Genomic DNA, 13,784 nt, shown 5'->3' on the forward strand with positions numbered 1-13,784 from the left:
AGATCAACAATCTGTGGATCCACCAGCAACATCGACTGCTCAGTCACATGCAGACACCGAAGAGCAGCAAGGAGCTCCACCAGAAACATCGACTGCTCAGTCACATGCATACATCAAAGAGCAGCAAGGAGCTCCACCAGCAACATCGACTGCTCAGTCACATGCATACATCGAAGAGCAGCAAGGAGCTTCACAAACTACCTTTCACACTTCATTAATGAGGCCTCCTGAAGTGAATTGGGTGAGTTTTCTCCCCAAGCAGTTTTGTCGAGTGATCAAACCAGCAGACCAGAAATGGATAGCTCAGTGTCTGTATGACAGCACCGGCCGACTGAAGCAACAGTTTTCCCAAAACTGGTTTCATCCACCAAGTCCCAGCAGGCCTACTACTACACCACCTAATCCAGGCAATTACTTCAGGCGGCGAATGTTTCTGTGGGGCCCTATGAGGATGTGGGGTATTCCTCTGAAGTGTACACAGTGCAATAGGAAGATGCACCATTCAGGGATCTACACTAAAGTGAGGGAAGTAATTGATGTTGACTCCAGGTATTACCTAATTGGAGCAGACTACCCTCACTGCAGTAAATGTATGATTCCTGTCTGCCCTTGGAGTTCGGAGATCCTAAAACAACTGGATCCCTCCCACAGAAATAAATTCCCAGCTGTTCTGACCACTCACCTTGCCCTTGACAGGAAGTGTGTAACCTTGCTTAAGCCTAGAACTGCAGGAAACAGTTCTAGTTACTTGCAGCAAGCGCTGGAAGAAATTCATAGTGAGGAGTGGGCAAGACGGACTATAGATTACCTGACAGACTGTGAGTTCCATAAAAAAAAATGTGCCCTGACCCAACTAGAAGTGGTTTATGAGCAGCCACCACCCTATTGCCCCCTACCTCTAGCACAGTGGTTTGAGACCGCCCATGCCAACGAAATTCTGAGTCACCATGATGAGCTAAAGGGTGTCATAACATCAACATATGGTAGCATCCTGAAGCTTGATTCTACCAAAAAGGTAAATGTGTGTGTGTGTTTATGTGTGTGTTTATATATTTTTTATAAATATGCATATAAACTTAAATTGATGTTCAGTGATTATACCTTATGTGTTTATGTAATTATATAGATCGCTAAAAAGCTTGCTGGTGGCATTGCGGACACCGCTACCTGGATGACCAACGTTGGAAATGAGTTTGGCCAAGTCCTAAACTGTGTCCTAACCACTGGTGAGGGAGCTGCTCTAGACGACTTGTGTCAGGGCATTGTGAAGCGATACAAGGATGCTGGGGAGCCAGAACCAGCTGTGATTTATGTTGATAGGGACTGCTGCAGCAAGACAGGTTTGTAGCTTTTTAACTATTCCTAATAGGAATGTGTATGCATTTATAGTGGTTATAAATGCATGATTTGTATTAGCAAGTATATTAGGTAAATTTCAGAATGAGAATAAATCACAGATCTGCATGGTTACCACAAAATTGGTAACAGGGTAACACTTTAGTATGGGGAACACTTATTGATTATAAATTATGACTTTTGTATCAGTTAACCTTTCAATTTACTGCTAATAATTAGCTAATAAGGTAGTTGTTGTTGTAGCCGTTAGGTTTAGGTATTGGATTGGGTAAAGGGATGTACAATATGGTCATGCAGAACAAGGCATTAATATGTCCTTTATAAGCACTAATGAACAGCCAATATGTAACCTAATAAGACACTAGTTAAACGTAAGAATTGGTCCCAATACTAAAGTGTTACCAAAATGGAAATATAGCATGAGAACCCCAGTTCACTGTTTGCAGTCAAGTAAACACAAATGTATTTAATTCAGAAAAAGCATAATTGTTTAATTATGTAAATTTAAATGTAAGAAAAGGCTTAACCTTTCCTTGTTTCTTATTTGTCTAGGTGTGACTCCAGTTCTTACCTGGTTTCGACCATGGAAGGTCACAGTGCGTCTTGATGTATTCCACTTCATGCGACGGTTCACTGCTGGTCTCACAACAGAGCACCATCCCTTGTATGGCACTTTCTGCTCCAAGTTGTCCAGCTGTATCTTTGAATGGGACAAGGATGACATCTCTCGTCTTAAAGAGGCAAAAAAGACAATGCATGGGGGGCATATTCCAACAGAGGCCCAAATCCTCTCAAGCATTACTTCCAGTGAGCTAGCCAAGCACTGCAGGAGGAGGACACGCGGAGTTGAAGAAACTCGTGCCTTGATTCAAGGACTGCTGGACTCCATGTGGGAACTGACCGACACGACTGGCTTGCGCCTTGTCAATCCAGAGAGCATGACACGCGTGTGGGAGGTACAGCAGAAACATTTACCCTGCATTCAAGATCCACCCGGTTCAGCTTTACACAAAACTGGGCTCAGGGTTACAGAAGGGAGACAAGGTTCTGGATGTACTGAGGTGTGGCAGAGGGTCCTCTTCTCTGGAAAGCTTTCATCGCCATCAGTGCACTTTTATTCCAGGTAAATTGAAATAATATGACAGTATGTGTATATTTAAGGATGTGTTGTCACAATACTGAAATTTCTAACTTTAAAACAATACCTCGAAAAACATCAATTACCATTTTAAAATTACATGGGAAAATTGCCACAAAATTAAAGGCATAAAATTTAAACAGATTTTGGTCAGAAATAAATTAACAACTGAATAAGTGTTATATCAATTGGGTTTATGATGGTATTTTAACCATATGAAACCTTATGTATTTCAGGGTGGAGATGTAATGCTCTTCATACTCAGATGTACATGCTTGAGGGTGCATCAAGATGGAACATCAACCGGGCTCATCAGGCTGTGGACATAAGTGGTGTATCGCATACCAAAATGTATGACGCACGTTTAATGTCCTACATGAACATACTCAGCAACAGAGTCCTTGGATGTGCACTCCTTCCAGAATTTACACCCCCTGGGAAACCCACTGGTAGGATTCATTATTGTACATTCTCTTAAAATTGTGATTTTAGGCACCAGTGTGTTTCAAAAGCTTTTCATCACGCCTGAACACTAAAACTTGTTCAGTTTCAGCAACTAGTCGGACCATTAAACAAACAGAAACCGGAAGTAAAGTTTGGACCAGACGCTTATCGCTTCACCTCACGTGCGCCCGATGAAACCATCTATAAGCACTTATTTTATTATTGTTTTGCCCTCCTATGATAACTATTTGTTTCCTAATTCTTGTAAGTCGCTTTGTAAGTCTGCTAAATGGTAATGTAATGTGAATGTGGTTATTAGATGTGTCTGTGAGGTTACAAGTATTCGATTTAGTTTTTCCATTCCACGTTGTTGATTTATTTTACTTTCATGTGTTTCTTGCAAATAATTGATTATTAGCCTGATATATTTATCTTATTACTAAATGTTTAATGACTCTTTATTGCAGATGAACGTATAGCTGTGGAGTACTTGCTGGCACAGTCTGACAGAGGAGACCTGCTCTCTCCACTGGAGCATGGTGAAGTGGGCGTAACTCTGCCAGAGATGCAGGTTGAGGTTCAGGAGGATGAGTGTCTGGATGTCACAATATGTGATGCAGCCGACATCAGTTTAGATACCCACATCCTTGGCAGATCAAGTAGTCATGATTCATTAAGCTCCTCTCTGGTAATGTCAGTTGTCTTGATCTTTTGTCATTTAAATTACATAGAAATGTTACTTTACTAGTTTATTATGATTCATGATTAAACTTTTTATTAACCCCTTACAAAATTTGTTAACATTTGTTGACTACATCAGTTAAAATGAAGTATACACTGTTAACCCAGATATTGTCTTTACTTAAACAATCAAATAAACATCACTTAATATTTTCTGTTTTGAAGCCAAAGCTTAAAAAAGTTTAGTTGATTTAACTTTTAAGCTTACAAAATCCATTAAACTAAAACATTCAAGTAGAATGAACTTAAAATTATTAGTTCATGTTGTGAGGAATACCCATAATCCTTTGCGCCTGAATCCTTTGATTAATTTCTGCTTTTTCACAGAATAAAAACTGATAAGAACTTTTACTACTTAAATATTTGTTAATAAAATGTCATATAGGTTTAAGCTCTTATATTATTGATGTTGTTTTGTTGTAAATTATAATTTTTTAAAGTCACCGTTCAGGTGATCAGTGTTTCTGTACATGAACACTGTTCAGAACACTTTATCGTATTTCTCTCCATAGTACTGACAATGCATGTCAAAAACACAGTTTTGTGTGTGTTTCTGTAGAGAATCACGTTTATTCAATGACTGACTTAAATCAGTCATCAATTCTGTGTTATAATACCATTTATAACATCAAAAGTAATATAAAGTGATAAAAACAAAAGTTATATGCAAGGGGTTTCCTCACAAATTTCTAGTAATGTCAACTAATCTGGGTTAAGAGTGCAGGAATATTGGAAGAAGTCTATTCAACTTAAAATTGTTGTTAGAACAGTTTATATGTTTAAGTAATCATTACTTAAAGTTTTTAAGTAATCATTACTTAAAGTTTTTAGGGAAACAAGTTTGCTTCATTTTTTTAAGTATATTCAACTTATCCGGGCTTACAGTGTAGCAATAACCACATTTTATAAAGCATTTATTGATCTTAGTTTCTGTTAATCTCAGCATTTACTAATACATGGTTAAAATCAGAGTTGTATCTATGAAAATAAATGAACCTGAACTGACATTAACTAACAAAAGAACAGCTTTATTATGTATGTTAACAAAGATGAACAAGTACTGTAACTAAAGAATTGCTTAGTCTTACTGTAGATATTAATGCATTAAATTAATAAAAATATTAACCATTATTGTTAAGTTTCACAAATTATTAATACTAGTAAATGTTTTGAACAATAGGTGTTGTAGCTCTAATTTATTCTTCTCTTACAAATGTTTAAAAAATATCTAGGAAGCCAGTGTTCCAATAGATGGCTCTTGCAGTCCTGATGTTGAAGACATTTTCTGTGCTGAGCCTAGCACATCAGCTCCGGTAAAGTTTCTAATAATTGATGCGAATGGTTGTAATTTGTAAAGAATGGTTTATCATAGAACTGTTAAAGGAATAGTTCACCCAAAAATACAAATTCTGTCATTATTTTTTCACTCTCATGTTGTTATCAACCTGTATAAATGTGTTTTTTTCTGATGAACATGAAGGAAGATATTTTGAGGAATGTTTTGTAACCAAACCAATCATGAGCCCCATTCACTTTCATACTAGGATAAAATAATAGTATGGAATTGAATAAGGCTCATGAATGGTTTGGTTACATCAAAATATCTTCTTTTGTGTTTATTAAAACAAAGAAATGTATATAGGTTTGTAACAACTTAAGGGGGAGTAAATGATGACAGAATCTTCATTTTTGGAGAACTATCCTTTTATAAACTATTTTGTAATGTAGAGCTTAGTTTTTTTTTGTTTCCTTTTTCAGGACAGTAGATGTGATTCAAGGGGTGTTCCTGGATGGGAGGCAGTGGATAACCTTGCAAGGTTCCTTGTCAGCCTCAACCGCACTATCACTGCTTTGTCAACCAACGAGATAGCAGAGATTTTAAGGTTATATTCGTGTCTGCATGCCATTGATCAGTCCTCCTCCAAGTATTCCCTTAAGTGCAAGAAAAAGATCTTGGAAGGTCCTTGGAGAGCTTCACGGAAGCGTAGTGGCTCAGCCCCTGGCCAGCAAGCAGCTGAGAGGTAAGTTAAGCTGTACAGCACAGATGTCTCTAGTCTTGTTTCATGCTGCCTGTGTAGTAATTTAATTCCTTACTAAGGCTAAAAAAAACATTTTAGAGTCAGATAATCATGAGATCTTGGACTTTTTTCAGTGTGTGGGCTTTATCTGTGTAAAATTTAAAAATATAAGTAGTCTATATGCCTACAAAGCTATAATGAGCCATAGTATACCAATCATACATAATTCCATCAAAGCATATTTATATCCACAGACTGTTCATGATTCATGGCCAGGCTGCCGAGAGACCTGATGCCAACAGGATTTCAGAATGTGTCGCACTCAAGCTTTTGAAGGAGTTCAATGAAGCAAGAAACAGGCCCAGAGACAACAAGGGCAAAGTCTTTGCCATTCCTCAGGCGATTGTGATGACATACAGTCACATTAAGCAGCTGCTTGAAGACTGCAGAGAGATACTGGAGAAGACCAACTTGGTGCTAGTTACGGTCAACAACACTACAGTGTCGTCTTGGTAAGTTTTGTTTTGGCTTCCTAGAATCACTTCAGTAGTATATTCCTATCAACGACAGCACGTACAGAAGTATCTACAGAACTAACTGTTCTTAATTGCAAATATATTTGTTGTCAAGGTGATCAGCTGTGCCATTGCAATGTCAGTTTCTCCACAATAATGGTCATCATTAACAGTTGTGTATATCAGATGGCTAATATAGGTATTTAAAGCCAGCACTTCTTATAGGTCTATTGAATCACACTGCAAATTGTATATTTTTTCATTGCATTTATTTACTTCATTTTGTTGTAGTTATCAATTGTATTGAAAAAAGTATTCATCTATATTCATCTATTTTTGCATACTGTGCACAATGTAATTATATTATTATAAACTAAAGTAAGTATTAAAGAATAACAGACCTCAGAATGTTGCAACTGATGAATAACAATAAAATATTTCAGACAATGTATATCCAGCTGTTTATCACCGAATCATATACATAAAAATAATAAAGACTGTCCTGAATATGTCCACATATTTTGAATTTGTTTTACAAAAATTGACAGATCTGTACATTTATTATTTAGACTTTGTCAAGTCACCTTTATTTCTATTGCACTACTGATTCAAAGTACCTTTACTGTGATAACCACAAAAAAAAATGTTTCAGAGTTAAATTCTAGTGTGAAGCAGCTACTAAAAGGAAAAAAACTGTAATTGTTCGGCTGAAGCCAGCTTAATGTTGATTCAAATCCATTTAATAACTGCAAAGTAATCAAATTGTGAAATTACTTTATCGTTATCATCCAGGGCCGGGTTTCCCGATAACGATTGAACTTAGCACTTAAGAGCGCTTTCTACGAGCTACATAACGAACATTCGTTGTTCATTTACGTGTGTTTCCCAAAGATGCACGTGAAACAATCGCTCGCAGCTGGGTTTTAAGTGCTACTTACGAGTCGCTATCCATTTGTCAAGTGCTGAAATGTCACCAATAGAATGACTCGAATTTGTAGCAGAAGCTTGTTTAGGCTAATGATCTTCAGCAGATGTGCACTAATATTTTTAATAATATATTTTCATTATTGTTCAATGACTTTTTAAATGTTTTAATAATTTGTTAAATATTCTTTTCCGTATTTAGTTAGGACTCGTCCCACTGCGAAATGCCTTCTGCGTTTCTATTATAGTTTAGATTATTATTATTATTTGTTGTTTATTCTATATGTTTATTTATTATTATGGATTATTGCATTGTACCGTAAATATTTATTTGGTTTCTTTAATTAGATGCCATTTCCCTTCAAAACAATGTTTAGATTAATTATAGCAGCTATCGGTATGAACCATTTATCAATTTGCTATACCAACTTTTACCAAAATACAAAAAACTTTTACCAACTTGTACAAAATACGTTTTCCTTCTTTATTCATTTATGTTTAGTCATTTAAATTTGATTTCTCATTTGAATTGTAAATATATTATATTATATAATTAATATAAAATAAACAAAGAAAAACCCAATAAATAAATAAACATGAAAAACATTACATTATCGTCATTGCAGGAGTGAAATTTGCTGGTTGTCCTGTAGGTGACCTTGTAAGTCTGTTGTCTTACGATGCACTTATGAATGAACGATTACTCCAGACCACTCGTAGATCTACGATGATTTTCAAGTGCAACTTAAGTTACGAAGCTTTTGGGAAACAGCCCGTAATTCTAAGATGATTCGTACGATCGTTTTTACGATCTACTTAGCCTTACGATGCTTTTGGGAAACCCGGCCCAGCTTAGTTTATTTCTCATACAATTTTAATTGTTTGAATAAACAATCATTTGAGATATTGCTATGTAGTACATAACATTATTTGAGTGTACTAAATAGTAAATTTTTAATTTTGAAAGTAGTTTTGCTCTCTTCAAACCTGATGTTTGTTTTTCTTTCCCAGGCTTCTTGACAGGAAAACAAGAACGGGTCGAGACACCTTGCTGCAAGGAGTGCAATTCCATCAGCATGTTGGTTTGGCAAATGAGCCGCTTCCAAAGCCTAAAGAGCTCCCATCTGCACCTGTACAACATGGACATGTTGCCATTGAATTCCAGGAGCCTGAAAATCGGGAGGGTGAGGCAGTTATTCGTCAGCGTAAATATGCACGAACTGGAACTGCAATGTCTTCTATTACACACACAGAGCTAGGGCTAGGAGACACATCGCCATTTGGCACAGGCTATTCTCCTGCAGCAGAAGCCCAGCAACTTCCAGGGTTGCATACCTGGCCTGGATATTCTGACTGGTCTTCTCCGCTGTATCCACCACATCATGGTTTGTCTTTCCATCCACCACCGGCTCCACCAATGCCTCACGGGTGGTCTTCCCTTCCACCAGGCCAACAGCCATCAGCACCACCACCATACTCTCAAGGAAGGTCTTCCTTTCCGTCAGACCAACAGCCATCAGCACCACCACCGCACTTTCAGGGATGGTCTTCCCTTCCACCAGGCCAACAGCCATCAGCACCACCACCACACTCTCAGGGATGGTCTTCCTTTCCGCCAGGCCAACAGCTATCAGCTCCACCACCTCCTCGGAACCGACAACGTGCTTGGAGACTGCACAAGGCAGCACTTGCGGATCAGGAAAGTATGGCAAGAGGGGAGCCACCAAAGAAGCGTTACACTAAAGAACATTAGTGTCTGTGCCGGCCCCTCAGATCAGTGCATGCTCCAGTCCGGCCCCTCTGATCAGTGCATTCTCCATCCCGGCCCTCAGATCAGTGCATGCTCCAGCTCGGGCCCTCAGATCAGTGCATTCTCCAGCCCGGCCCTCAGATCAGTGCATTCTCCAGCCCGGCCCCTCAGATCAGTGCATGCTCCAGCCCAGCCCTTAAGATCAGTGCAGTCTCTATGCCGGCCCCTCAGATCAGTGCAGGCTCCAGTCCGGCCCTTAAGATTAGTGCAGTTTCCAGGCCGGCCCTTATGTATGTATGTATGTATGTTTGTATATATATATATATATATATATATTATTTTGTGTTTGTTTATACATTTCTTCTAATTATTGTTACGTATACATTTGCTTTTAAAATAAACCATATTTGTTGAATTATGTTTTGTATGTTTTATTTTTCAGTTTTACCACAAGGAATATTAGGAGTTGTTTTGTTATAAAGTAAAATAGGTTGAAATATTGACTTAGTTATACTAATATATTATATATATTATATTATATAGAATGATATAGTTGTAATTTCTTAGTTAAAAGAAGTGAAAAGGAGAAAAACTAGGAATATTAGGAGTTGTTTTGTTATAAAGTAAAATAGGTTAAAATATTGACTTAGTTATACTATTATATAATATAAATTATATTATATATAATGATATAGTTGTAATTTCTTAGTTAAAAGAAGTGAAAAGGAGAAAAACTGGTAAAAAGAAAAAAATCTCTTCAATTTTCTCTTTCAATTTACATTTTTAACAAATTTTTCAGTCTTTCCTCATTTTTCCCTTTTCCCCCTTGTTTTTTCCTCATTTTTTCTTTTCCCCCACCCATAGCAGTCCCTTTTGCCCCATTTTTGGCCGAGTGGTTAAGGCGATGGACTGCTAATCCATTGTGCTCTGCACGCGTGGGTTCGAATCCTATCCTCGTCGTTGTGACGTTGAACTTTCTTTAAGACGCAACATTTCCGAAGCTTACGTTGTTTCTCACACCTCTAGGAGTGATCTGCTACCCATTAGACAAAGCAACGTGTTTTCGTTGCACCAGTTTTGAAGTGCTTACAATCCAGAGTCTCTGATGGACACTTGAGTGTTTTCAGACTTTAAAGTTTCAGACTATGTGCCAACTGTCTAGAAAGTGGTAAAGACTGGGTTGAGCGGATTTACCTTTGTAGATGTTTGCTGTAAGAGGAACAGAACAGGAATCATAACAACTGAAAAACCTTAGCGGAATGGTTGAAAACATACGTTGTCTCTAGCACAATTTTTATAGGTCAGTGCTAGAGCGTTTAAACGCAGATAGGGAGGTCTAACCGTTCACTTGGACATTATCAAGACAGCTTTAACTGTGGTGAAGCATAACACATGTTGGTTTTTCAATTCTTCAGTCACGTGTGTTCTGATAGGGGGTATAGCTCAGTGGTAGAGCATTTGACTGCAGATCAAGAGGTCCCCGGTTCAAATCCGGGTGCCCCCTTAAGCCTGTATGTCCGTAACCTCTTGCGGTAGTTTGCCGCGTTAATCTTTCGGACTCAAAGTTCAGCATGGATCCTTTTCACGTAGGTCCTGGAGTGCAGCAGTCCTGCAGAGTTTAGCTCCAGCTCTAATCAGGCCCACATGAACAGGCTAACCAAGGTCTAAAGGTCACCTGAGAACCACAGGTGGATGAGGTTTATTCAGGGTTGGAAATAAAATCTGCAGCATTGCGGCACTTCAGGACCGGCGTTGCCTACCCCTGTTCTAATGCTAAAGACGAGCATACACTGTGCCATTTCAGCACAGTCGTGGCTAAATGCCAACGTACACTATACGAGTAAATCCCATGCGATGTGAAGCCAAAGTTCACAAATTGTGTGCTCACACTATAGCAGGGGTCTTTGACCCTGCGCCTGGTGAGCTTCCGCCCTGCAGATTTTAGCTCCAACCCCAATGAAACTTAGCTGAAGCAGCTTATCAAGGTGTTCAAGGTTGCTTGATAATTACAGACTGTTGTGTTTGAGGTGGGTTGAAACTGAAGTCTGCAGGACAGTAGCCGACCAGCAGCAGGTTTGGAAATATCTGCGTTATTCGGTCAGATCGCAGAGCTGAGACTTGACTGCTCACACGTCATCTCTGAAACAAATCGGAGAGATATCCAAACTAAGAAGTGTGTAGCTGTTTGCCGGTTTCAGAAGAAGCATCCATGCATTTCTGGGAAATGCACCGCCTTTCTCATACAGTTTGTGCGGTCCCTTCAAACGATCGCAAAATATGTGACAAAATGCGTTGATACAACCAAGTGTCAGAGCATGTGGGTTTCTGTAGTGTAGTGGTTATCACGTTCGCCTAACACGCGAAAGTTCCTCGGTTCGAAACTGGGCAGAAACAGTGTGTTCCTTTTGATACGCTGCGAGTTAAATTCCTTTCTTGAGCCACGTTACTCCTTGTATCATGAAGCACTTTTAAAGTTACACACAGTTCCGCCCGTCACATTCGCTTCACGCATGAAAGGTGGCCAGTTCTCAAGTGGGCGAAAAGCATTGCCCCTTTGGGAAGTGTTGCACAGAGAGAAAGTGTGTGTCCAAATCTATCAAAATAAACATAGAATCCAAAGGAACAGGTTTCTGTGGTGATGTGGTTATCACAAATGTCCTCGGTTCGACTGAAATAAACACTTTGTTAGAGATATGACAGGGTTTTGGTCATGTTGATTTAACAACCTCAACAGTTACATCAGTTTGATGCACGTTATTGTAAACCTGATCGTCGGTTAGTGTTAGTTGAACGGACGGCAGGTAAGTGTACTGAGGTTTAGTCAACATTACCCAGCCAGTTGGCTGTGTACATAAGCCAATGAAAACCTCTTGTTCCCTTTAAATAAAGTCTTGAATGTCTCCTTTGGTTTTTGCCTGTTTCATGTCGAAATTCGATGAAAACTGTTTTGAAAAAGAACCCCAATCAATTAAAGGTCAGTCCTTGAAATTATTTCTAAACATGTCTAAGGCGATGGATTGCTCATGCACAGTTCTCTTCAGGCGTTTCCCTTCTGTCAGGCCAAAAGGAACGCTTTCTAAAAGATAACTTTTAATTACACCAACAACGGAAACAATTTGATGCACGCTACTACGTACTTGGTGGTAATTTAGGAATCGCAAAATGCCCCACAGCAGGGGTTACTGGAAAGTCTCACAGGACAGCCTCACAGGACGAGGTGGCCGAGTGGTTAAGGCGATGGACTGCTAATCCATTGTGCTCTGCACGCGTGGGTTCGAATCCCATCCTCGTCGTTGTGACGTTGAACTTTCTTTAAGACGCAACATTTCCGAAGCTTACGTTGTTTCTCACACCTCTAGGAGTGATCTGCTACCCATAAAACAAACGTGTTTTCGTTGCACCAGTTTTGAAGTGCTTACAATCCAGAGTCTCTGATGGACACTTGAGTGTTTTCAGACTTTAAAGTTTCAGACTATGTGCCAACTGTCTAGAAAGTGGTAAAGACTGGGTTGAGCGGATTTACCTTTGTTGATGTTTGCTGTAAGAGGAACAGAACAGGAATCATAACAACTGAAAAACCTTAGCGGAATGGTTGAAAACATACGTTGTCTCTAGCACAATTTTTATAGGTCAGTGCTAGAGTGTTTAAACGCAGATAGGGAGGTCTAACCGTTCACTTGGACATTATCAAGACAGCTTTAACTGTGGTGAAGCATAACACATGTTGGTTTTTCAATTCTTCAGCCACGTGTGTTCTCATAGGGGGTATAGCTCAGTGGTAGAGCATTTGACTGCAGATCAAGAGGTCCCGGTTCAAATCCGGGTGCCCCCTTAAGCCTGTATGTCCGTAACCTCTTACGGTAGTTTGCCGCGTTAATCTTTCGGACTCAAAGTTCATCATGGATCCTTTTCACGTAGGTCCTGGAGTGCAGCAGTCCTGCAGAGTTTAGCTCCAGCTCCAATCAGCCCCACGTGAACAGGCTAACCAAGGTCTAAAGGTCACCTGAGAACCACAGGTGGATGAGGTTTATTCAGGGTTGGAAATAAAATCTGCAGCATTGCGGCACTTCAGGACCGGCGTTGCCTACCACTGTTCTAACGCTAAAGACGAGCATACACTGTGCCATTTCAGCACAGTCGTGGCTAAATGCCAACGTACACTATACGAGTAAATCCCATGCGATGTGAAGCCAAAGTTCACAAATTGTGTGCTCACACTATAGCAGGGGTCTTTGACCCTGCTCCTGGTGAGCTTCCGCCCTGCAGATTTTAGCTCCAACCCCAATGAAACTTAGCTGAAGCAGCTTATCAAGGTGTTCAAGGTTGCTTGATAATTACAGACTGTTGTGTTGGAGGTGGGTTGAAACTGAAGTCTGCAGGACAGTAGCCGACCAGCAGCAGGTTTGGAAATATCTGCGTTATTCGGTCAGATCGCAGAGCTGAGACTTGACTGCTCACACGTCATCTCTGAAACAAATCGGAGAGATATCCAAACTAAGAAGTGTGTAGCTGTTTGCCGGTTTCAGAAGAAGCATCCATGCATTTCTGGGAAATGCACCGCCTTTCTCATACAGTTTGTGCGGTCCCTTCAAACGATCGCAAAATATGTGACAAAATGCGTTGATACAACCAAGTGTCAGAGCATGTGGGTTTCTGTAGTGTAGTGGTTATCACATTCGCCTAACACGCGAAAGTTCCTCGGTTTGAAACCGGGCAGAAACAGTGTGTTCCTTTTGATACGCTGCGAGTTAAATTCCTTTCTTGAGCCACGTTACTCCTTGTATCATGAAGCACTTTTAAAGTTACACACAGTTCCGCCCGTCACATTCGCTTCACGCATGAAAGGTGGCCAGTTCTCAAGTGGGCGAAAAGCATTGCCCCTTTGGGAAGTGTTGCAC

General features: G+C 39.7%; 1 protein-coding gene and 5 non-coding genes across 6 annotated transcripts; all 6 read left to right on the top strand.

Moving 5' to 3' along the window:
• The first annotated feature begins 3,529 nt into the window (after nt 1-3,529).
• Nucleotides 3,530-8,889, top strand: LOC135747322 (uncharacterized). The gene is made up of 5 exons (XM_065265938.2): nt 3,530-3,626; nt 4,912-4,992; nt 5,438-5,700; nt 5,952-6,209; nt 8,148-8,889. Exons 4-5 carry the CDS (start codon nt 5,959-5,961, stop codon nt 8,887-8,889), a joined length of 993 nt encoding a protein of 330 aa, XP_065122010.2. The 5' UTR covers nt 3,530-3,626; nt 4,912-4,992; nt 5,438-5,700; nt 5,952-5,958.
• Nucleotides 8,890-10,318: 1,429 nt separating this feature from the next.
• On the top strand, nt 10,319-10,390 carry trnac-gca (transfer RNA cysteine (anticodon GCA)). The gene has a single exon. It is a non-coding gene; the product is annotated as a tRNA-Cys (tRNA).
• An 817-nt stretch (nt 10,391-11,207) lies between these two features.
• trnav-aac (transfer RNA valine (anticodon AAC)) lies at nt 11,208-11,280 on the top strand. Its single transcript has one exon. It is a non-coding gene; the product is annotated as a tRNA-Val (tRNA).
• An 817-nt stretch (nt 11,281-12,097) lies between these two features.
• Nucleotides 12,098-12,179, top strand: trnas-gcu (transfer RNA serine (anticodon GCU)). The gene has a single exon. It is a non-coding gene; the product is annotated as a tRNA-Ser (tRNA).
• A 468-nt stretch (nt 12,180-12,647) lies between these two features.
• On the top strand, nt 12,648-12,718 carry trnac-gca (transfer RNA cysteine (anticodon GCA)). The gene has a single exon. It is a non-coding gene; the product is annotated as a tRNA-Cys (tRNA).
• An 817-nt stretch (nt 12,719-13,535) lies between these two features.
• Nucleotides 13,536-13,608, top strand: trnav-aac (transfer RNA valine (anticodon AAC)). Its single transcript has one exon. It is a non-coding gene; the product is annotated as a tRNA-Val (tRNA).
• Nucleotides 13,609-13,784: the final 176 nt, after the last annotated feature.

Source organism: Paramisgurnus dabryanus, chromosome 14, assembly GCF_030506205.2.
Source record: "Paramisgurnus dabryanus chromosome 14, PD_genome_1.1, whole genome shotgun sequence".
In the NCBI taxonomy this organism is placed as follows: Eukaryota; Metazoa; Chordata; class Actinopteri; order Cypriniformes; family Cobitidae; genus Paramisgurnus; species Paramisgurnus dabryanus.